Source organism: Phaenicophaeus curvirostris, chromosome 7 (genome assembly GCF_032191515.1).
Source record: "Phaenicophaeus curvirostris isolate KB17595 chromosome 7, BPBGC_Pcur_1.0, whole genome shotgun sequence".
Classification (NCBI taxonomy): Eukaryota; Metazoa; Chordata; class Aves; order Cuculiformes; family Cuculidae; genus Phaenicophaeus; species Phaenicophaeus curvirostris.
In genome coordinates, this window is record NC_091398.1 from 10,206,079 (window position 1) to 10,232,318 (window position 26,240).

Genomic DNA, 26,240 nt, shown 5'->3' on the forward strand with positions numbered 1-26,240 from the left:
TAATTACAGAACTTTGCTACTCTGTTGTAATTTTAAAAGTGAGGATTACATTAGCGTTACTTGTATGCCATAATCCTCTATCACTTCCTGGGTACTATAACACAGAATAAATGCAGTAAATCCTTCACCTATTTCCTACTCAATGATTTTCTATTTAAATTACCAAATACAAGGCTATTTCATATGAAATATTTTAAAAGCTTTTAAACTGGAAATCATAACTTCTTAGTATTCTTAATTTGCACCAGCACAGATGTTAGATAAATAGAAGTATGAGAATTTTTAACTGCTGCTCATCCACATGAACTAAACCCTTGCATACTGTAAATCCCATGCTACAGTTACTAAGTGAAGATGTAGTCACACAAGTTTTCACCCCAGTAACTGAAGTCCATCCAGAATTTTATCACTGCAGCTTAACTGTTATCACTACTTTAAAACACACAAAACAAACCCCAAAACAAAAACAAAAATCCCAATCAGAAAAAAACTGGTTATGCCTTCAACTTCCAATGCATTACAAATATCTTACATTTCCTGTAAGTCTCTAGAGAGCCAACTATTCTTTTATGAGACTTTTTTCCCGATTTGTAATTACTTCATCAGTATCACAAGGAGGTTTTAGGGAGAAAATAAGAAAGACACTATTTCTTTTTCAACATTATCCTCTACAAAAACATCCCCTCTCTCAAAACAACTTTACTAATCATTATGAAATACTCTACAAAATCTCTCCTGCCTCTAATGCTGCTATTGACAGACTGTCTACAGCCCTTTCAAAAGCAAGACTTCAAGCTAGGAAGAGCTTGCCATACAACAGGGTCTAATGTATGAAAACTTTTTCATGTCACAAAAAACTGTTCTAAAAAAACACATCAGAAAAGCAGTATTTCACAAGCACCTTTTTCTTTTATTGTAATGAAATAGGAGTTGCATTTCCGATGTTTTGAAAATTATTTGCTTTATGACTGCAGAGGAAAAGAAGTCTATAACAAAAGCTCTACAGCTTCTAATGCAGCATAGAGAAGACCAGCTCCTTCGTTACTTCATGAAGTGTTCTTTTCAAAGAACATGAGAAATTTCTCCAGTGTTTTTGGCATTGTGTTTTCTAAATGCTCACTGAATTAGTATTACTAATTACTAAAATGCAAACATCCTTTCTTGGCCTTTCATCCTTGGATCAGAAAAATCTTGCTATGTATGGAAGGGCAATGAATCACTACTTAATTCAACCGTATCTCAGCTATACTAACTGAAGTTCACTAAGCATCAGCTGCAAAGGCAAAAAAAAAACAAACACCAAAGGCAATGCTGCTTACATGACAAAAGTGAATTCCTTTAACACTGTTGCCCATCTTGTCCAAAGGAGGTGACCAGCACATCAAGCCCATGACATTAGGAACAACCAGAAGAATCCCACCAGCAACTCCAGATTTTGCAGGAAGACCAACCTACAGAATAATTACATAGTTATGGTCCTCTGCAAATTCTTCTCTACTGTAATACAATGCCATAGCATTTTACTGAAGATTATGCAACATTTATAAAACATAGATCTGGAAAAGTTTTATTACTTATCTCTTTTTACATAGACAATAACCTGAAGCAGAGTTCACGGCAGTCCAAGGTCCGCCATCAGGAAGTTATTTGCTCTCAGTAACAGAGTCAGTATTAGAGTGAAAAAGACAATTCCAATCTACTGTAAAAAAGCAATTATTATGACTAAGCAGTAGTACCCAAGTGTATCTTTGATGAACAGTTTTTTCAACAAGGGAGTAGTACAAAGCTATATACATTAAAAAACTTTGACTGGAAAAGGCAAACATCAAACCTCCAAGAAAACAGAAGACTCTCTCCATGAAGCCTTACAATAACCTATTTATTTACAACCTGTATTTTTCCAGTTGCTTTTTTCCTATAGCAACTAACACATGTCATAACCCCATAGCTCAGTAAACAGTAACTTTTAGGTCATATAAAGCATTATAATAAATTTCACATATATGCAATGAGGAAAACCTAAAAATGCTTGTAACAAATTGCTGGAAATACAAATAACATGCAGTAAATCTTGCAGTCCAACTTACTGCTGGAAGACAAAAGCACAGTACATATCCTATATAGGAAAGGCACTCTTACAGCACACGCAAACAATTCATGAAACAGCTGAAGTCAACAAAGGAGAAGTAACTGTCTGCAACGGCTTTCTGCTATCCTTTACTCCTATATAGCAGGACTCCTTCAATTATGCTGTCTCCAGTTACATCTGCATCAATCACCTGTCTTCTCTCATGAACAACCTCTCTTAAATGACAACATTTATGTAACAACATTAAAAGGATTCCCAAAGGTGAGCTGAAGTGGCAAAAAATAATAACTACTAAAAGGTATGGTGCGACATTTTCCAATACAGCTTGTTCAATTTCTAAACAATCATGTAACGCCCCCTCCATTACCCCAGAAGCAAGCAAACCAGCCCTGAAACATGGAAACCAATAGCACAGATTAATCTTCATAGTCAGTTATAATTAATATCTGAAAACTACTTACATGGAAAGCAAACTGCCCTGAGAAGTCATACATGCCACAGGAATGCATTAAACTCAAGGTATTCCGGACTGCTTCAGGACTCAGTACTCTTTCACCAGTGATTGGGCAAAAGCCACCATTAGCCAGAGTTGCTGCCATCACACTTGCCGACTCACACGTTACTTCTATTGAGCAAAGCTTATGAAAGAGAAATTGAGATTATAAGAACTGACACTTCTAGCACAATAAGGCCAACTATAGCAGGCTCAACAATATCTTTCTATAGAAATAGTATTTCATAAAATAATCTGTAGCATAACATTTGTTACAGGTAACGCTAGTAGCATCAATTAATATGGTCCAAATCCTCCTACTATAAAGATCCCAGCAACAGTGTCTGTAAGCCCTCTTAATAGTTCCGGGATAGTATTTTACATGGGTTAGTGTCTCCACTTGTTTCCTCCCCCCACCCTCCATTATGTTTCTTTGAGAGGAAGAGGCCTGGTAAACAATCTCAGTATTTTGCATCTGCTTAAATGGCAAAGCCACAGAATGACTGCTTTTTTTCCAATTTGAGTTTGTTCTGTGTGGCTTTTTTTTTTAAGCCTTAGAAGACCACACATATCTATTAAAAGTACATTTTAAAGCTGCAAACTCTAGCACATGCAAGTCTTAATGCCAGCACTTCCTGCTGATGCAGCCTTATTTCACCTTTCTCTCAGATACGTTTTCTGATACATTAATGATACGACCACACGATAGTTCCTCCCAGGATCCCTGCTTCAGTACAAACTATACATACTTTGGTGACACATCAGGAAATGTGATATGATGCCATCACCTGATGCTGCCTCATTTCTGCAGAAACCAAAAGATAAGCTGGTTTCAACCTGAAGCTGAAATGCTACTCTGCAAAGTAAACAAACTAGTGCTTGTATTCTTGCTTTTGCCAAACAGTCATTACATGATACTTCATGAAGTTACCTAAGCCAAGTTTGCATGAGTGGTTACTACCTGGAATTCTTATTTTCCGGGTGCCAAACTCAATACATCCTAGTCCAATCAACAGGAGTTGCAAATCAAGAGATTGTCAGAGACGCATCTAAAATGGCAACTGTGTTTTAAACATATGAAGTATTACACAATAACACCTACTTTAAAAAAAAAAAAAAAGTGTTTCTAGGTTCTCAGTTTAAGCACCTGCATTTTGTACCTCCATTCTCTAATGAGAAAAACGCATCCTCACTTTACAGAGACAATAGGAAAATAAGTTTATTCCTGTTCAGAAACTTCCCAATTACACAAGGGAAGAAGAAGTGTTGCAGAAAACCCAAAGAAAAGAACTAACTGGCCTTTTAAGTAGAATCTGGGTAGAGTATTGGAAAGTAAGCGGTGTACAGTGAGAAGAAAACAGAATTGCCACTCATGTATGAGCTGCCCTTTTTCTGAGTATGGAGTGAAAAGGGGATTTTTGCAAGGAAAAAAAAAAGAATGACACGCAGTCATGAAATTAGAGACCAATGCATGAAAATGAGGCCAAATTAAAATACATCAGAAATGTTAATTCTGGCATGAATAGCTTTGCACTCAGAAGCATATCAGGACCTGAGGCAGTGGGATAGGAAGCATTTTAAAAGACTATTTTAACAATAAATTCAAATCAATTATGAGTTTTGTTCTGTAATAGCAGAAGTTCAGAACAGACCATTGCCTTATACCTAGTCTCCAGCTCAACAAGAGGTCCGCTAAGACTTATCACACGTACCTGACTTCATAAACAGCCATTCAATTGAACAATTAAGGCAGGCGCATCCCAATACAAAAAAACTCAGATAAAATTTGCAATTTAAAAAAAATATTGTTTATGATTTACGTAAGCAAGCACAAGTCTCACACATCAAAAGCATATTCATTTTGAGAACTAAACTCTGGAATTTTGTTTTAAACTATCCCAGACAGAGCGAGTCAGCAACACAAAGCAAACTGCCTCTTGAGAACTACGTGCTGCAGAGCTGACCAAGTTGTGAATGCTTTAACATTAGAAAACCCTTACTGAGGAAATAGTTCACACTTGCCAAATTCCCATTTTGTGACAGTTGCAAACAACTTGCTGAAAGTGCATTAAAAAAAAAAACAACAAAATGAGGGGAGAGGGGAGAATATCTATGGCTAGATTTTTTGGTTTACTCATAAGCACTGAATTAAACAAAATGGAGGAGAATTTCATATTATTTCATTTATAAGACTACCCCTTAGCTTACAATAGAGCATGCATATACTATTTTAGTTACACAGTTTAAAGTACTTCACAGTACAACACAGAGCTGCAACCCAAAGAAGCAAAAATAGCCTGCCAAACTTACTGAAGTAATACAAGACATTTTAAGCTTCTAACTACAAGTGTCGTAAACACTATTCCTAGTTTGCATTAGCAATAATGAAACCTATGTATATGACCTAAACAAAAGCAAATCTGGAGACATCAAATGTGCATTGCTCATTTCCAAACAGAGATTAACAGAAGCCGACAAGTTTAACTACAAGTCATTAAAGTCTTCATATGTAAGAACAACTCTACTGCTTATAATACTAATTCTAATTCTATAATGAGAGTCTCAATTTTAAAGTCAGTTACCTGAAAATAGAAGTCTAGTATAGCAACCATATCCGTTCCTTCAGGAAAACACTGAGGAAGAAAAATAGAGAGTCTTTAGGTAATGTTATTGTATTTTTTAAATATCACTTTTATGGAGAAACAAATTAAGTTACATTTTTATCAGCTTATTAAGCATTAGGCAGATTTAAAAAGAAGTATTTATTTAAATCTAACAAGTAGAAATTCTAAACCATGTCATATTTAAAAATAACAGTGCAGGTCAATAACTTAGGTATTAAAATCTTTTCCAGTACCACTTTCAATATCTTTAAATCAAACTACAAAATATATCTAGTTTTATAAAGTCACCTGTAAAGGAGGTGATTATGCATTTTACAACAAATAAAACAAATTATGCCTATTATACAGAATAAAGACTACAAGTGTTTGATTAGAATGACGCCAAGTATCACACTCCTAAATGAAAGCATTTTGAGTGACAGTATGAAAACATATGCAATATTAGAATAATTTATGCCACAATGTACATAACAAATTCAAAATCTTCACAGACTATAAAAAACAGCCCACCACACAGCCTTCAAAATACAATAAAAAGAAGAGATCCACCTTTTTTTCTTTCAAGTAATAGCCAATTGCAAAGTTTCTATCGCCACTCTCTCTTTCGGACTGGAACCTTAAAATAAAATTAAAAAAAAAACAAACAGCATAACAACTCATCAAATGTTCAAAAAAACCACTGGACTTCACAATTCAATTAAGCTGCATGAAAAGAATATATTACTTCAGACCACAAACATTCTACTAATGGGACAGAAGTTGTCATAGAAGCTCAACACAGTGCATGAAGTTGGAGTGAATTAGGTTTGACGCTCAAATACACACAGTACCAGTTGCCTAATCTCCAGGTCAGCTTATGTATGCATACGTAAAGGAGAACAAGATCCTACTCTCGGAAGCATTTCTAAAAAGGCCATAGTGGAATAAAACATCCCACTGCAAGCTGTAGTGAAAGGATCATTCAGTGGCAACACGGACCAAGCCAGAGAAGAATTGGAGGACCATGCTGCAGGTCAAACAGTGACCAGACTGATGCTGCCCTGTTTATTGTGGTGATTAGGTTCAGGATGAAACCTAAAGGAGGAATCTGTACAGATACAAGGGTAAGCAATTCTCTCCTACCAGGTTCCTTCCAGGATAAACACTTCTACACTAACAAAGCTCAGGAAAAACACGCATCTCATCCAGCTTCTCTGCATGTGCATGCCAACTAGCAACCTGGAAAGAAGTCTGCTATGCGGAATCCTTATTATTTCCCCAGTGCTGCCTTAGAAAGCTCTGAAGATTTTTGGAATGCTGTACATGGAGTTAATTGGGGGAATTGTTTTAGAAAAGAATTTAAGTAGGCAAACTAAAAAAAGTATAGAGCCCTACCTGCATAAAGTATTGCTTTCTAACATTTGATACAGAGCCATTAAGATGCAGGGTTTAATTTTTAATATGAAGGCCAGGAAGGAATTGTTGCACTTACAGCTCTCTGCCATAGCACCAACAGAGCATGCAGGCAGAATAATGACATTTCAAAGAGGTACTTGATCCTTTAAGTGAGATTTAGCCACATGCACAGCTTCAGTTCTTGTAAACTTCAAGCCAAAGACAACCCCTAACGCTGGGGATGAAATGACGGTTTCAAGATAGATAACTAAATTTTGCCATAAGCTCAACATGCCAACCACCAGTTGAGGCCCTTTCCACCTAACTTCATTAAATACATAAAAAATACTTACGTAGCATTACTGAATCCAACATACTCATTACCAGCCATTTTATTCATGAATTGCATCACCTGTTAGAGTGGAGGGGAGAAAAGCATGCTAACATTTTCAGACATTAAAAAGTTATAATTCATGAACTTTCAAATCCAGCCTTACCCTAAATCTTGTAGCACAATTCTACAAATGTAATCCAAATCACTAAATGTTTAGACAGCCAAGTACAGATAAAAAGACAAAACACTTGAAATTAGTTAAATTTCATCTGCAATTCCCTAGCCATCTTGAGACTTTTATAAACAAATTTAGTTTAAAAAGGAATGTTGTAACATTAACTTACGTAGTCAAATTTTTCTGCATTATTTGCTCCTTGCTGCAAGAAAAGAAAAAATAATTTACGAAAATTGTTAACATAGGAAGGAATTTAGTTCACTTAGCAGTATTAGGATTTTTAATGCATATAACTAAGTTATGAGGCTAATTTAGAATAATGTACAACAATCATTTCATATATTAATGAAAAATTAAAGTGTTAGATAAGTAAATCTTTCATTATCATTTAACTTAAATAATCCTATAAGAGTCTTACTAAACACCTTGAAGTTGGAAATGAACTTAAACTAAAACGGTATGCTTTATTTTAAGTGCTTTCTACTCAACTTGACATGCTTAGCATAAGTAAATGCAGCAGTTAAAGCAAAAAATACATAAGTAATTACAATAAGGATAATTATAATGAAAACACTGAAATGTTATATAGACTGGTAACCCAAATGTATTCTTACAAATTACCAAGAGAGCTGAGCATAGGAAAAATTCAGGCTACTGAAGTTAAAGTATTTCCATGGCTAGAGCCCACACTAGGAATTTAGATTGAAAATAAAATAAATTGTTACCCCTTATGATGAAAATAACTGCATAATATCTGATTTGATTAATATCTGATTAATGCCCTACCTATTAAAAATTAAAGTTAGAAAAATAGAATTTCACATCATAAGGTACATTATTGTGCTAACAACGAAAGGAAAAATCTAAATTCAACTTAACAAGGATGCTAATAAAACTTAATTCTTAGGATTGGCTTTTTTGGGGACGGGGAGGGGTGTTATTTTGGGGCTTCCCCCTGAACCCTGTTTAAGAACATTATCAAATTTAGTAGCTGCCAGTTAAAGATGTATTAATTCTTTATAGGTCTCTGACAGGCAACTTTTCACAGATTCATATAGCAAAATGTTGACAGAAGGGTGAGAGGTAAAAAATAGAGCATGGTTTGCTGGGGGCAGCTTTTCATTTTCTGAAGTAGCCAAGTAGAGTTTTTTGAGGAAGTTTAAGAAACCAGGGCACCACACACACAAGTGGAAACAATGTATCTGCAGTTGTTTATTGTATATCTGGTGTAATTTAATGTATCCGTGTTCTTTTTAGAATTTTTGTATTAAAAATACTATCAATATAGATAACAGAACTCTGCTTAATGTATCTCAAGCAATTCAAGACACTACTTGCACTGTTTTTAGCAGAGGAATGAGGAAGGAAGTGGAAAAAACTGAAGCTTTATATCAACCAGTAGTTTACTTAATGAAATGCGTAAAGCCAGTCTCATTTCCCCATCTGCATGTGGATTAGGCTGTTGCAGATAATCTTTGAAGCCCATGCATCAGCTCTGCTACAAGAGGATGTGCAGTTATACACGTACGATCACTAGCTGAAAGGAACACCACACTGTTTCATCAAAATTATGCACCAGTGGTTACCTTATGCTTAAAGGCTAACAATCTTACTCCTAGAGGCTAATTTGCAATAAGATAAAAAAACCACATGATACATTTCATCAAAATGTTCCTGTATAATATACCAGAACACAAGTCTTAAAAATTTAACTCCAAATCTGTTCAATGAAAAATAATTAAAAGAAGAAATTACCAACTTCATTGAACTGTTGCAGTTGTCAAAATATTCCATAGATCCTAATGCTGTAAAATATGTAACAACATTTAAACCACAAAAACCTTTTCAACCTTTCAAATGCACAATGAACATCTTTTTCTGGGAAAGTGGGTCAGCATTAGTTATGGGATGCTGCATTGATAATTGTATGGTTAGACATGTATAATAAATTGAAACAAGTTCTTTTGTTAAAAAAAAGAAAGAGGGAGAAGGGGATCATGCTTTCTGCAAAAATATAAATACATAATACTTCACTTTTTCCAAGCTGAAAAAAAGTTCCTAACCTTTCAACAAGAACCTGGCTTTACTCACAGCATATAAAATGGTGGGCAGAAGGCTCAAACTTTTTCCACACCAAGTTGTAATAAAAAAAAATAATCTAATCTTGTATTTGGGGAAGAAAATCTTCTGTACACTAACTCAGATGATGCAGTTTTAGTCCTTGATGTTCCACACACTTGTATAGGCACTTTATGTCAAACAAGAATTAGACTGCTCACATATCTAAAATATTCGCCTAAGTGATCATATGACCAAGACCTCAGTATGGATTTAATGTAACATGCAACTAAACCCAAGAACTTTGCTTCCACACACACACTGACTAAAAACCCCAACGTTAGTTTCCCTCTTTCAGCAGCTGACAGAGGTATGCTGCTCCTAAAAAGCTGAAGAAACAGAGGCAACACACAGTCTACAATTAAAATCCAATTTCAAATATAAAATCCTAACATTAAGAATACTGAGCAACATTTCCATAATAATTTACACAAGTCTGAGAGACAAGAAAACTTATATTCTTGGACAAGTGCTGCTTATTTTTAGCTTGATTGTTTAAGCTTACCAGGCTAGGGGCACTGCAAGAATATTTCTTAAGAAACATTTAAGTCCAGATGCAATTTATCTGTCTAGGACATCAAAGGAAACATTCCATGCACTCACTCCACAAACACTTAGTACATTTACTTGAACATATGTTCATATACACACTTACTGTATCGATGCTTGTGTGTATATACATATGAAAAAACATTTCCAAATGAATACAAAATGAAATTGAACATGTTAAGACTGAAGCAGTTTGACAGGCAGAAAATTCAAACTTGCAGAAGACAGCTCAATGCAACTTTGTAAACACTAAAATCACAATGGACACTATGGCTGTCAATCATAAATTTGAATTTTTTGACTGTGTCTGGTTTTAGTGATCTTCCCTTTTAAAAACAAACAAACAAACAAACAACAACTAAGGTACTTTTATTATTTCTAACTCTACTAGAAAAATATAAGCAGTTGCATGCCTACATGTACATAGGGAAGGAGAGACCCATGGATACTTACCAGACCTTGCAACAACATTAGGCAGTACTTACTAGAAAAGTAGTTAATATTAGCCACTTTTCATTGATCAACATTCAGTGTTTATACAATCAGACCAAATAAGCTCTTACCATGTGTCTCTTGTTAAAATAGTTCTCCAATTTTGAATCTAAGTCAAGCTAATAAAAACATCTGGATTGTGAGAAGTTCATAATCTAATAATAGAAGTCTACTTAGAAATTATTTTTGTAAACCAGATTTATCACCTGCCCCTGTACTGTGATGAAAACTATGTCAGAACGCAAGAAAACACTTTTTATGTTTGTGCACTTTACATTAATGTCTTTATTTTATTTTCCGTTCTCACACACACTTGTCATTTTATTTGTCAGTCTGGGCCTGTTCTGTGAGAGCTGGTGCCTTGAATGTTTAGCGTGCCATTTTCAGCTCTGAAATACTTAAGAGCACACTGTCAGACAGTATGTGACCTACTGGGACCAATACTATTACTGTTTCAAATACATGTAAGAGTTATATTTCTGTCCTTCAGGTGTGAAGTATATGCATATGTGACCACATTTGAATTACAATAGAAAGCAAGAGCAAAATAATATGAATGCATGTTCTACTCAAAATAAGTTATTACAAGAAAATTAATAACTCAGAAGGAGAGGAAACTTCATCAAAATAAAGAAAAGTATCTGGCAGAGAAGATCACAATGCCAACACATGTTTTAAAGTGCTATATATGTATATTTACACATCAGTCTACCAGGAAAGATAAATGGAGTGGGTCAAATAGAGCAATTAAGCTAAATCTGTACCATTTATTGTAACTATATCGCCAGATAAACCAAATAAACCATGCACTCCCACCCTTCCACCTCCCGAAGTATTACCATAACTGTACAGGTTTCCTAACAACTGTATTCTGACAGCAAACAGACCCTTGGCACAGCTGGACAGGTTTTTCCACTCCTCTTTGCCTCATATATCTTATGACTTCTCAGCATATATCAGATATATCTCCTTATGTTTTGTACTAAAAAAACAAAACAAACCAGCTTTCCTTGAATTAACTTTTTCCAGGGTCACTAAGATCATCACTTTCTTGTACATCAAAATTTTCTCAAGTACTATGAATAATGCTACGTCCCCCTCAATGCTTCCCACACAAATTCATTACCATAGAACACCTTCCTTCACCGAGCATTCAAAATCCATTGTCACTGTCTGCACCAGATTGTGCAGGTGGTTGTCAGCATTTACAGGATTTATATACACTGCATTTGCCCAAACCTTTGCTGTTACACTAGGAAAGCTTTTATCTACAGATGGAATCTTGAAGCATACAATAAAAATGGCTTAAGATTAATCCCTTGTCCTCTGGTGATTCCTTCCACAGCCAGTTGCCTTCTTGTACGTATTTCACCCCCTGTGCATCTCTACGCACTCCCTCTCTGGCAGTATAGATACATGGAAGGAGGCAATCGCTATGCAACCACTGACATTCCCGGAGCACCAAGAACTGAATTCAAGTTTTAAGAAAAAACAACAGACTAAAGCATTAAATTCTATCAATGAAGACTTATCCCAGTCATTGTGACGTACAGAAAGCTGTGTGGCTACAAAGCACTGAATCTGTACTAAATCCACACAGGAGCTCAATCTTCTTCTTTCAAGCACCTTTATTTCCCTGGAGATGCGGAGTAATTTACCATTTTGTCTATTATCACTTTTCACAATTTCCAGCAATTGTCACTGCAATTTTCTTTTGATAACAATTACTTGAAATTTGTTATAACTGTGTGATTTCTATAACTAGTACTTAAGGGAAAGGGCTGTACAATTACAAACACAGGAAATGGTCCTCGGGGTTTTTTTCCAAAATTTTATTTCATTAAAACTGGCCCAGAGGATGTCCTTTTGCTAAAGCATTTTTACTGTAGGTGCATGCTTTGAACTGCTGGAACAGTCTGTGGAGTGCAATGCAAGTACAGTTAGCACAGAGCCATGAGTTAAGGCACCAAAATGTAGTAGTTCCAAGCACACGACAGCAGGAGAATCAACTAAGCTGTTAAAGTATGATACAGTCAAGCCTAAGTAAGCTAATCGAAAGTACTACCTAAGATGGACATATACTTTACTATTTATTATTATGAATAGCAAGAACTAACCATAACATTAAGGTTTAGGTCTATGCTCAGTTCCAACATGCGTATACCAAATTTTTAAGGGAGTCAGGACGGGGTATGTGATGCTAGGAACCTTTTTTTGCCCCAAAACTATTAACATATTACAAGTTCTGGCAAGAAGATCACTCCAAGCATTGTCTCTTATCCACAAGTAATCATAATTTATGTCATATTCTAAAGGCAGTTATGTGCAGGAGCATGCACACTAACAGCTGTTCAATTAAGTACAATGTATGTAAGTTTTGAAAGACTTCTTATATCAATTCCTTGGAAGTAAAAAAATAAAAGAAGGTAAAAGCATTCTTAACACTGAAATACAGCAACAATCCCTCCATAGCTATCAACCTGCTATCGCTAGATAAACCTGTCATACACAGTAAATTCGACCAGGTTTAATAGCCCCTTTATTTTCTTGGCGTCTACCTAGTCTTCAGGATATGCAAGTAACACCTTAAATAGACAATGAATGCAGAGGAACTGAGGGCAAAATATGGGTTAATGAAGCCATCTTTTCCAGAAAAACTTAAGTGTTAAATTAGATCAAATAAAAATGTGAATTACTTAAATCATTGTATAGTTAGCAGGAATATTGTTAATTTGCAGATTGTAAAGATGTTCTTTTACGTAAAATATAACTATTAAGAACGATGAAGTAACTTCATAACTGTGCTTTTCTACACGGGTTTAGTTTGGTTAGTTATTCAGATGATAAATGGTTTCCTAGTGGCAGCAGTACGTAAAATAATCCACATTTTAATCACACTGAAAACAAGTAATGGAGTGTGAGAAGTACGATATGCGTCCACTAGACATGCAGTTATCACATGCAAAACCAGCACTGCAATACAATACTCTTCGTAAGAACATTACAGGAAAAAAAAAAGAAATAAAAAAACACCCAGCAAAACCAATCCCCCAATCTTCTAACAAATACCACAATTACATGCAGTAAACAAATACATGTTACTCATTTAGGTACACAATTTATCAAGAACTATGTGCCTTCTGCAAGAGGCATATGCTTCTATTTTTCCTTATGACCAGCAGGGCATGTTGTGGTAGGACTAACATTCTGACACTTCAGACAAATGTGTTAAGTAAGATTTTAAAATTCACTATTATCCAAGTGAATTTAAATGCTCAGTAAACCTTTAAAAAATATTAAATGTGAATAAATTTACCTGTCATACTTAAGGCCATTTTCTTTCACCTACAGCTATTAAAGATAAATGTCTTTAAGCAGGAGTTCTTACACCTTCTTTAAATATAAAATAATAGAAAATCATAATATAAATAATTTTAAGATCAACAATTTGGAAACAGGAGGTAGGAAACACTGTAGATAGTAGACTTCAAATACAACCAAGATAAAGGCAGTAAACAAGATTTTTAGACATTTAAAGTAACAACATTAAATTTTCTACTTCAAAACTCCAGGGGAAAGTAGACTTCTCCACAATTCTATGCAGGTACCCTTAACAAAAGAAGTTTTTTGTACCAGTGGCTATCAAAAAAAAGGCAAAAAATACAAGTAAAGTATCTGACAAAAATTAGTAATATATGGAATTTACCCCACTTACAACCTCGACAGATACATACAGCTATTCTATCAAAAAACAAAACACAGCTTTACAAAAGTGGTGAGGTCATGGACTAAAGATGTTAAGTCATTACCCAGTGATGGTTTACTCAGCAAAATACAGGGAACTGTTTCCAAGCACACTTATTTAAGAAAGCACATTTAACATCCTAACAGAAGCTATGCAAGATATGAGTTAAACGTCATTTATTCATACAGAATGTTAATAACGGACAAATTCACTTATCAAGACTGACATGCAAATGTAGCTGCATTGTTCCTGTACAAATTACAGTATCTTCCATGTATTCTGCACAGCTAGAAATACTATATAGGAGCATTAGACATTCAGAAATACATTCCTGAGGGCTGTGTATTCTTGAGGACATACTGTTAGCATTTTAAAAGTATGAGGCAATTCTCTCAAGAGAACAGCAAATGTTAAAGAAGGAACAAAGCAAAAACACTAAGGAAAAAGAGTCTTTTGCAGTGTTATATTGTAAAAACTGCTAGCCTAGTATTGCACTTGCTTGGAAGTGTTTCTATTTCCGAAACAGAATTTGTTTACCTGGTCATGAGTAAACTGTCATCAGATATTGTGCACATAGAATGAAAACAGTTCATAACTTGTATATGTAGATGCTTTTGTACAGCTGTAGATACTTTCTCTACATTCTATTAAAATACTCTGAGAGAAACTAAATATGAACGTTTTACCTTGATTAAAGACGTGACCACAATTGCTCCAGCATTCACCATAGGGTTATGAGGCTTGTCTGCAAAATAAGAGTTTTCAATTACAAATACATCCCAAGACGCGCAGTCAAACAAAACCAGTCATGTGTTTAAGTGAAAAATGATAAATAAGGATGTATGACTTAAAGCTATGTTTATGGAATGTAATCCTAAATTAAAAACATTGTAATCCAACATCAAACACAATTTTTTGTAATTCTGAACTAAGTATTTTACAGCTGAAAACACACTCAGCCTAATGGTACCTAATAGTCCAGTAAATTAATCAGTTTGGAATCATTTCTTTTCTTGAGAATTCTGAATCCTCTCCAGTGTTCCAAGATTTGATCAATGCAACACTTGTAAGTGGAATGACCCCTATGGGACTTCCCAATTTTTCCTCCAAGACACCAAGTCTCAGTGATTTTAAAGACATTCAAACAGGTCCTTTAATATAACAAAATCAAGTTCTTGAATCTCCTTACTTTTGTACGTAAATACAACCCCCCGATTCTTTATAAGAATTGGAGGTTTCTATTGGCAGCTCCTGAAATATGAATAACAATTCACTCAGCATCTCTAGAATATACCTTACTTTATACTTGACTTGTATATACCTGGTACATTTATTTTTTTCTTTTAAATCAGTAATCTACATATTAACAGTATTTTTACATTCCTAGTCACTCCTGGCTAGTCATGTGAATGAATTGCCTTTTTTTTCTTCTTCTTTTTCCAAAAATACTTTCCTTATCAGCTGTCTGCTTTTCCCAAATACAAGTTTTCATTCATCAACATCTACCTCCTACAGCTATCTTTTTTATTTTCCCTGACATTATTGCCATGTCTCCTAAGTTGAAAGTTCTGGTGCCTGAAAATCTTAACTAATTCTCCATACATTAATATTGCAATGGTTTGAATTCTTCATTTCACTTGCTGCTACTTTGCCTCCAAATTTTAAAATATATTAATTTAAAAAACACAAAAACTGCTCACTATTCTTATATATAATACACACACACACACTAAAGGAACTTGAAACGATTGCTTTTTGGAGATTAGTTTGATATTCATAGTATACACACAGACAGATTTTCCCATAAAAATTACACTAGTCATGGTCAATAGCACTTAGCCACCTATGACTATCAAATAATGTCCAAAAATTAACCATTTCAAGTTTGTTTCAGTATTTTTCAGAAAGTCAATATTAAAAGGGACTTCTAAAAAAAATCAAGTTATTTTCTGTTAATGAAAAGGCAAGACCAATACCTTCTGCCCAAAAAAGTGAAGCTCCCCTAATATACAAACTTAATGTCTTTATCTTTAAAACTGTCAGTACCATTCTCCTTACCTCTCTGCAACAGGACTGCGAATTCTTCTCATTTCATCTGACTGTTCTTAAGATTCACCTATATCTAACCTCCAGTTTCACTCACGTACATAACTCAGTGACTTTGGTCAAACACATTTGACTTCTAATTAAAACCAGATTCTAAGTAGCAAAAACATAGCATTTACATAGCCTCCAAACTATAGTCTTCCCTTAGGGACCAAAAACTTGAACACAAGTTACAAGTTACAAGTCAAATGAGTATTCAGAGCATCACAGACTGCTGCTCAGATGGGACATCTGGAGGTCATCTCCTCCACCCTCCCACCCAAAGCAAGGCTATCGCCAAGGTTACATCAGGCCAGCCGTGCTTTATCTGGCTGCATCTTGAAAACCTCTGTATATGTCAAATCCTTTACCTCTCCAGGCATTCTGTTCCTCCTAGAGGAGTTTACCCTAAAGCCCAACTCGCACCTCCCAAGCCACCGTGTGGGGATGCTGGTCCTTGTTATACCACCTGCTGCTATCTAGAGGGGTTACACAGATCTCCATCTTTGCAATTGCTCTTCAAGAGTTTTACATGGTTCCCAGAGGAGCCTCTAACCTCCCCTTTCAACTGCTTCTTGGGAGTTTTGTGCCCTGGACCCCACAGCACCTTGGGAGCCCTCCACTGGACCCCCTTCCAGTTTTTCAATATTCTCTTTGAACTGCTGATCCCAACACCAGATACGTATTCCAACACAACACCTGCCTCATGCATGATGAGAGCATATTGTCACCCATTCCTTCCGCTAGCCACATCTTTGTTTTTTCCAGCTTCCTCTCATCAACATCAGGTCCATTCCAGTCCATAAACACCTCAACCCATTCTAAAAGTATTCTTCTAAATGCTTTGCTCTTGATTCTTCTGCACATCTCTCTGGTTTCAATCTGCCAATCAGTATGAAGCACAAAAAACCTCTTAAACCCTACATCACATGTGTATTTGAATAAAAAGGATATGTATCATTTATTTCAAATTCAGCAGCACAAAAAACCCTTCAAGGGTCTCTCTTACTGCTGCCTAACATCAGCACATCACAGAGCTGAATAGGACACTTTCCATTAAACCACTGGTGCTGCTCTGAAGCAAGACAAACCCTTTCAAGGCATCCAGGTCCCAGGAAAGCCATTTGCACTTTTATCTGGATAGCACCAGATAATGCTAATCAAACACTTTCCATACATAGATATCTGTAATTGACAGATAACCCTTCTATCCTGTCACAATAGTAACATGCTTCCTAGAGAGTTGGTCAATGCCCCAAGCCAGTCAGTGTTTAAAACACATTTGGACTATGCCCTTAACATGCTTTAATTTTTGGTCAGCCCAAAGTGGTCAGGCAGATGGACTAGACAGTTGCTGTAGGTCCCTTTCAACTGAACTAACCTATTCCAACCTACAAAGAAGAACTTCACCACACAGCTAAGATATACTGTCCTTTTTTAAAGAGCAGGATGCCTATACAAAATCTTACATTTTGAAAGATTCCTACTGTTGTCAAAAAAGAGAAGTCTTCCATTCCCATAAATAATACTTCCAAAGGTGGCTATTTTTTCACCTCTTAGGCATGTATGGGTTCTAATGCTACCTTAATATTTCAGGAAAGTTTTACATATGGCTCTGAAGTAGCAGCAGCTACTTATATACCTCACCGTGGGTGCCATCAGTGAGGAGATTCCACACTGTACAACAACAAGGAATGAAGATTGATTCTATAATTGTAACAGTTTGCCAAAGAGGTAATCGCAATTATCTATTAATCTTCAGAAAGAAGTATCTTTTGCACACTGAAAAGCTAAGTGACACACACCACTGGAAAACACACACATACACACACTCCACATATGTAATCAAATCATAAAGGCAATTACCTTCTCAGAGTGAAAAAAACCTTTAACACAGCTTCTCTTCAAGTCTCAGCTATTGCTGTTATCATCGCATTATACTTTGGAGTATATCTATGGTTTTATCCTTAATGTAAAGCACAAACTATAATAACCCTTTCAGTTTAACTGGGTGCCCTGATTAAGTCTAGCACTGACTCAATGATGTGCTTCTTGCATAAACAACCTACCTGTCTCTCAACAGTACATATATTCTCCAACACAGTGCTCTGTTTTTCCCGGGGGGAGGAGATATCTGTCTAGAACAGCCTTTTACACAGAGAACTGCTATATTTTTAAAAGATATATCTAAGTTAAAAATAAATCCCCAACAATTTATCTATTTACCTAAAAATCCTTCCACTGGACATCACTATTGAATAGCAAAAAATAAAGTTATTTTAGTACCTCAAAACTGCTTGACAACTAGGATAACTGCTCCAGCAACCTGCTATGTGATTATCCCAAATGTGAACTAGACCTTCCCCCTAATGAGCTCAAATTACAGTGCTTTTCTTCTGCCAGTTCTTCTGCCCTTTTTTATCCATCATTTGCTTTAGGCCATTTTCTTTAAACTGGCTTGCAGTCTTCAAGCACAGAAAGCAGAGGTTGCCACACATACACAGTGCAGATGTTTTAATACACAGAACAGTGCATCATGACAAGTTCTTTCTGAAGTGACATCAAAATGTGTCTATCCAAAACAAAAACTTAAAGAATAATTCCATCTTCAGTTAACAAAATCCTTCAGCATAACAAACCATTTCCTGGTTACTCATTCAGTTACAATGCAACATTTATTACTGGACTAAGTTCTACAAATAATTATATCACTGGACTTACTTATCACCAAGAGGAGGTCCCATGTATGTATGAAAGACTAACTGTACATACATATTGTATTAGCAGACAGATTGCGTCATGAACTCAATGGGCATGAAAAAGCCTGCAAAGTGCTCAGTGACCACAAGAATTATTCCTGATGGTGCTTATTTCAGTCACACTTTACAACATAACATTCCTGATCTACTTCAATCAATTAGAATAATCTGTTTTTAATTAACACAGGAATTGCTTTAGTCCTGCAGAAATCTGAATTGTTGGATGGGCCATGTATTCCCTTTGATAAAAAAAGTTTTAAAATTAAATATTTACAAGGCTGCAGAAGTTTCTGCATTTTCACTGCATAGCACAGATCTTACTCAAAACACAAACTAAAACAAAATCACGTTACTAAGAATAAGTCGTCATTTTTAGTTACGATGTAAAATTGTTTTGTAATATTCTCCATTCTTACCAACTTGAATCTCAAATAATAGTAAACAAATAAATTAAAAAGCACCCTGTTTTAGGAACACTCAACGTGGTAAGAAGAAAAATAGTTTTAGATGCATATCTAACCATTTTTAAAATACATGCACATCTCTTAGTAAAAACCTGATTACAAAGATGAAATTCAACTACATCAGAACACCTAGAAAGCAAACACATTAAATACCTATAATACACATACTTTTTTATTTTCAAATCTCATCTTTGAAGTAAAGTATATTGAAACTGCCAAATACTCCACACATCAATTTAAACCTACAAGTAAAGCATAATCCCTTCTTCCCTCCTTCTTCACTCATAGAAACTCAACTTCCCTTCCCCTGTGACTGAAACGTTCCTATTTATTAGGCTTATATCTTCTGTTTTAGCCTTTTGTTGAAGGACTGCACAGTTAAAAGGCTGTTCAGGTTAGTTCTAACACATTTTTCTCATATCAGTTATATCAGCACACATTTAAAAATCAGAATTTTGATTATGTGAATTAGTCCTCTTTATTAAGTTCATGCACACTTGTCAAACTTTCAATAATGTCAAATCTTTTATTGCATAAGTCCTATAAACATTCTTAAAGTCTAACAGTAATATAAGACTACAGCCTAACAATCTGCTTTCTCTCACAGTTCAATTTCAAAAGTAGTAATCAAAAGGAGAAAATTAAGTGTAATTAAACTACACTTCCTGTAATTTCATTAAAAAATAAAATAAAAAAACAACCTAGAAAACCTATATCGATCCAAAGGAAAAAATGGACAATTTTCAGTACCATCAAAACTTTTTTTATATGAAAGCTTTCTTATGGATGATAGGCAGACTTCTTTACACTGTATGACATTGCAATTGGAAAAACTGGGAAAACAAAAACAAGACAGCAAAGCCAGACAAAATTATTCCCTCCTGGCAAAGACAAAGTTCCCCATTGGCGACATGATTTTATTTCATTACCAGTTATCAACTTATTAAAAAAAAGAAATAAATTGTCAAGATTATTTTATTCGTAACTGTGGAAAGATTATTTTAAGGTATGTACCAAATATAATTATGTATCATGCATATACTAATAATATAGACATTTAAGTCTGAATTCAACAGTGTTCTTGACAAAAATATCATCCAAGCCTTATGCTGTTAATTAAATATTAATTGCAGTACCATGGCAACAGAAACATTGTCTGTTCTCTTTGTGAGAAAGATCTGCTAGAAGAAACAATTCTGTTCCAGAGATAACATCTAGTGTTTCCTCTAAAGCTTCATGAGTCATCCCTGCCACATTTTTGCCACAATGTTTTTAAAAATAACATTTTCACAGTTGAGAATTAATATAACATGAAAAAGAAATCCTTTAGGTAAGTACCGCACAAGAAATTCTTGCTAAAGCACTTCTGCCACAGGAAAAAAAATAGAAACATTGTTTTGAATCAGTAGCCAAATTCAGTTTAGAATATACCCTGGGAAGATGTGTTCTGTTTTGCCCTCTGGAAACTTGCCAGCGCTGGCCTTTGGCACCTGCACCTGCTTCCCAGAGGTGCTGAGAGGGAAGCGATACACGTTTCTTTAAATCAATTTAACACCTTTCATCCTTTGACTGCTATTTTACTGAAGGCATGATCAAAGAACATTTCCTACCAACTCAACTAAATAAATACAAATTTCAAATACCTGCATGATCAAAATTCTTTAGTTTTCCTACATCTCCATACTAGCAAACAGAACAATAAAGCATCTTTTGCCACCGCTCTAAACTAGGGAAAACTGAGTGACAAGGGATAAGCCTACACTGCTGATAGCAAAGCACTTTGGAATATAGTCTAATAATAAGATTTAAGAAGATACAGTAAAATTAAAAGACTGAAAAAACTGTGTAGCTTGTTTTATAATTTCTATAATCAAGTATTCATACTATCGTGTATTATCTATCTCTTTACTAAGTATTACATATCTCTTACCATCTTCATTCAGGAACAGTTTGTTGAATCTTAATCCACTGGGCTCTTTACCAACGTATCTGTGCACATACTCTGTGCCAAGATCATTAACAGCAATAGCATATTTCAAAGGCTTTACACAGGATTGAAGACAAAACGGAACTTTGGTATCACCAACAGAATGCCTGGGAAAAACAAAGATAAAGGTTTGAAATTTCCTGCTCGCCAGTAACATTGTTAAATGCTTCAGCATACTAGGACAATTAATGGAAGCATGCAAAAAAACAAAAGCATATTATTATTATGCCTCATTTTAAAGAGCAGAACAAAAAGATGTAAAGGTTTTAACAACTCCCTCCGTAAGCTAAGAATAAGAAACTTGCTGGTGATTACTGCAGATGTAACAAAAGCGAGTTCAGAAATAGATTTGTACCACAGCTAAAAGTCACCTCAGAGCTCTAGTATCACACTTGCCCTTCTCAATTGCAAACCACATAACCAACAGGGTACGACCCAAATATAGCCACCATACATATTTACGTCTATATGAAAAAAGATGAGATCCAATTCATGTTTGGAATTCGAAGGCAATAATTAAATAGCTGTATTTACATTCCCTTTGATAATGGCACACATATTTTATTACAGCAATAGTCAGACTGCATTGAAGACCGACTCATCCAAGCAGCATATGTCCCATCTACAGCAAAAAGCTCCAAGCTACCATTTGTCTGATAGCAAAATCAGAAGTGTATTTGCTTCCTTCTTTGCAGAAAATGTGAGAAGATTTCAGAGATACTCACAAAACAATTTTGGCATCACAAAAATTAATGTTACACAACACTAAACATTAAAAAAAATAAAACACTTCACTAGTATATGTTATAATATCCAAAACAGACCAAAACGCTAATTTAAAATAGTCAAGCAGGACGACATTTTTACTTTTAAAGCTGGTTTACTATGAATCGATTACAACTCAGATATTTAAGTAGGGACTTGAAAAATACATCAACTAACTTGTACAGCCTTTCCCCTAGAGATTATAGAGCATACAGCTAGTAAGAAACAAACCTAAAGATGATAACAGATCATAATAAAGTGAACTCAAATCCATTGTTACTGTAAGTACATCTGATGCTCTCTCAGGAAAGCCCCATTTTTCCAGCACATACCAAACAACTAAAAATTCTGGTACTCACAATATGCAGTGTGACCATATCAGACTACAGGACAGTAGAGACGTGCAAGCTGATGAGTGCCTCGCACTGTCGAGTCTCAAAGGTGGACAAAGAATATTTTACTTTGTTTCTCAGCTAGATAGTGTGAAATACTCCTTTACATTTGGGCTCCTACCTGTCTCTGCTACACTAGTTACTGCTTAAGCGAAAAACAAAATCACTCCAGCTATATCTAAGACACTCTTACAAAAGAAAGTTAAATAAACCTGAAAGATAAGTTCTGTCAACTTTCCATGTCCTCATCTTCATTTTAAGGAATATAGATCTGAAATTTTTCAGTGATACATAGTGATCATCTATTAAAGCAACAGTAATAACATTAAAATGCAAAAAAGGAATGAACTTTTACGTATATCATGACCTACAGAAAAATAATATAGCTCAAGTCATGAGTAATGTTAGACCAAGCTCTTCTACTTCCAAAGATTAATACTAGGTAAACATTGTGTCTATCTTGTCCTTGGCAATAACTGAAATCATCCACAGTTTCATTATTGTGGTTGGATCATAAGCACAATATAATCTAGTTTTAAATATATTATTTACAAATACTATTTAAATAATATTCTATAAAAAATAACAAAATAATGAAGCTTAACCATAGAAGTTGAAACAATGCCAAGAAAGATGACCAAGTGGGTTTTAATTCTTGAATAACATCAAAAAAGCGTTTTCTTTATCAAACCATGAGTGATCATGAAGTGCTGTATACATCAGATAATTTACATAATTGAAACACTACGCTCTGGAAGTTAGAATGTACCTCTGTCCATCCACTGTGCAAAGTGACACACCCCACAAATCAGGGCTGAATTTGGCCAGTTGTGGAATATAGTCAGCAACCTATGACATTGGAAACAAAAAACAAGAGACATTACAACATCCATAGTATTTAACTATATGTTAAGATACATTAATTAAAATGTATCTTTGCCAATGCAAAGGATACATAAAGTACAACCGAAATATTCTACTAATCATCATCCAGCATATCTAAAGCTTCCTTATAAATTATTATATTCACTAGATTATTATCAAATAAAATATTTTTTCAACAAGAATGTAAACTTCAGCACAGTCTAAGAGTAATCTCTGTCCTACTTTATGCATTTCTAGCATTTTCAAACCACATAAAAAATTTTAACTTGTAACAAATTTGGGGAGGTCTGTTAATTTATTAAAAATAAGCACTAGAATAAATTTTAATTAACACAGGTGTGGTGTTGACAATTGTTTCTGTCACATAAGCCAGTCAGCTCTGTAGAGCAACATAATTCTACAGACCAAGCTCCGTCTGACAAATTATACAGCAGTTTCATAGTTTAAGTAAAATAAAGAACAACACTATTCTCACATTCTAACCTCAAAGCTGTAAGACTGTTAGAGACAAGGAGATGTATTTCTAACACTTTTTACAAGTTGCCGACAGAACTGAACTTCCAGAACTCTTTTATCAAGTTACCAATTTAACATTTTGCCAAAAACACCAAAATCTGCCTACTTTACAAAGAACATCAAGAAACCTATGGAAGTATGACAAGCAGCTGAAGCTGAATTTACCTTTCCTCCAGATTGTTTTTTTGCACTTTCATAGAGCTCATCAATATGTGAAGTAAATGACATAAAATCTGGAATGACAAACTTCCTCCTGAAAGCTTGAGTAAGCAACACGATATTACTTTGTACACACCTGCAAAAAGTTGAAAATATTTATTAGTGTAGAAGTATTGTCAAAAAGCCTATTTAGGCAGCTATTGCATGCTATTTAAATAGGGACTGTCAGTCCCTTGCAGTTATACGCTACAAGAACATGTCTTCATAAGAAAGACTTTCCAATTTTCCACTCCATTACAGTCATAAATAATTTTTAAAATAATATCTAGAATTGTTTCATTGCATTTGCTTTCATGCATTTTTAAATAAAGTCCATATTTTAAGTTTCAACTATAAGGCTGCACTGCAAGGTACTATCAATTTGCCTTCTGGGATCACTTAAACTTACAGAAGGGATCTAATCCACCCATTTCTTAGGATCCAGACACATAGCAGGCATGTAACCCAGCCCTTGTCCAAAGAAGTGCTAATTTTTGAGTTAGATCGGACTTTTCAGGTTCAGAGTTGGTTTCTCTCACTTCCAACTGGTTTCACCACAAACTGAACAAGAACAGACCAAACTGGAATTTTTGTTCCACAAACAAAACCCCATGGAAGTACTAGATAACATCTTCTAAACTAGGCAGAAGTTAACAGTGAGCAGTTCTGCAAGTCTCTGGCTTTGAACTATACCAGTAAGGGAATCTTTGCTGCCTTTTAACCCACAATACCTAATCGCCCACATCCTCTGAATATCAGCCCATTGGGTACATTAGAAAAAACTATGAGGTAAAAAGGAAAAGACTTATCTAGGAGAAACAGAAGAAGGGAATAATCGAAACACAGGCTGAGACATGCTGCTGAAAGTGGTGTGCCTGTGGGTAGGGGGTAAGCAAGAGCAGGGGAGAGAACTGAGAGCCATTATCAGTCAGTTGAAATATGACCTGATAAAGGGCATTAACAGCCCTATCCCAGGCAAGGGAGGCAAGGGGAGCTTTAACACCACAGAAACAATTCTGTTGACACTTTCACACTATGCTTTCTGGCAGCATTGACAAAAGCAGAAACACACTGTTAACACAGATAAATGGAAAAGTTAAGGACATCCATGCCCTTACTACAAAGGATGTATCTTTCCAATGAAGACTTAGTCAGAACAGTAAAAAATTCATTTTGAGGGAAATACTTTCACTTGGAATAGACATTCCAATGATCCTACTATAATGAGTAATTCTCAGTTCAAAATGAACACATATGAAGATCAGTAAATAGACAGAATTATCTTCCCTTTGAATCCCCTTGTCCTTCTTTAAAGCTTCAGTTTGAACTTAGCAGACTTTATCCCAAAATCTACTGACAGTCACTTCAAATGCTGGAAAGCTCAAGTCTCCAAGAGTGAACGAGAAAGAGTAGAGGAGCTGCCATTGTACAGACTGGCATCTTAAGAATTGCTCTGCCTGTAACATGCTTCTTTGTTAGCCAGTGTTAAAATTGCAATTGATTCAGTTTCATTGCAACGTGTCACGTTTATCCACTCCCTTTTTACATATCTTGCAAAAAATCATGTTTATTTTTCCTTCCAGCAGCCTCCAACTAGTCACCTACTCCAGGTGCAACAACCCTTTTTCAAAAGCAATTAGTAACAGTTATGCCAGCTATGTATGCAGAAGGAATAACAATACAATATGCACTAGGTTTAAACTTCAGATGCTCTCCTACATTATCCACACCACCTGGACAGCATTAAGGACTCTGTAAGAAGAAAATGAATAAAAATATTTTAAATTTCACCTAAGCCTATTAGAACAACTTGATATGAAGTGTGGAAAACAAGAAGGCAGTATTCACTGAAATGCAGTCCTCTGATAGCATATTATGTTTCAGACACAGGAAGGACATTGATAACACTTAGCGATTTACACCAAGTCTAGGATGCTCACTACAATAATTCGATCATTTTAAGCTAAAGATTGGAATTCGTGGCAGAAATAGCTATGCTGCTTAAGGATAGTAACTATTTCTGCAAGAATTTACTGTCCCCAAGACTTCTGCCATCATCAGTGCCTGAGTATTTATCCCAGTACTCCTCAACCAAGGCTAATCAAGTGAATTCACAGACTAAACTAAATACAGGGGTTCAATTAATTTAGATGAGTATTCGGAACACTTACTGCATGGACAAAATAACAGGGGTCT

The 26,240-nt window shown here is 35.2% G+C and overlaps 1 protein-coding gene across 1 annotated transcript in view; it reads right to left on the reverse strand.

The window, feature by feature from the left end:
- The window catches only part of GLS (glutaminase), a 65,596-nt gene that overhangs the window by 27,340 nt on the left and 12,016 nt on the right, over positions 1-26,240 (reverse strand). Inside the window, 10 exon segments of the mRNA XM_069860755.1 lie at positions 1,320-1,451; positions 2,551-2,727; positions 5,165-5,215; positions 5,756-5,822; positions 6,934-6,992; positions 7,259-7,291; positions 14,680-14,738; positions 21,232-21,395; positions 23,215-23,294; positions 24,012-24,141. Of these exon segments, the coding sequence (XP_069716856.1) occupies positions 1,320-1,451; positions 2,551-2,727; positions 5,165-5,215; positions 5,756-5,822; positions 6,934-6,992; positions 7,259-7,291; positions 14,680-14,738; positions 21,232-21,395; positions 23,215-23,294; positions 24,012-24,141 (952 nt within the window).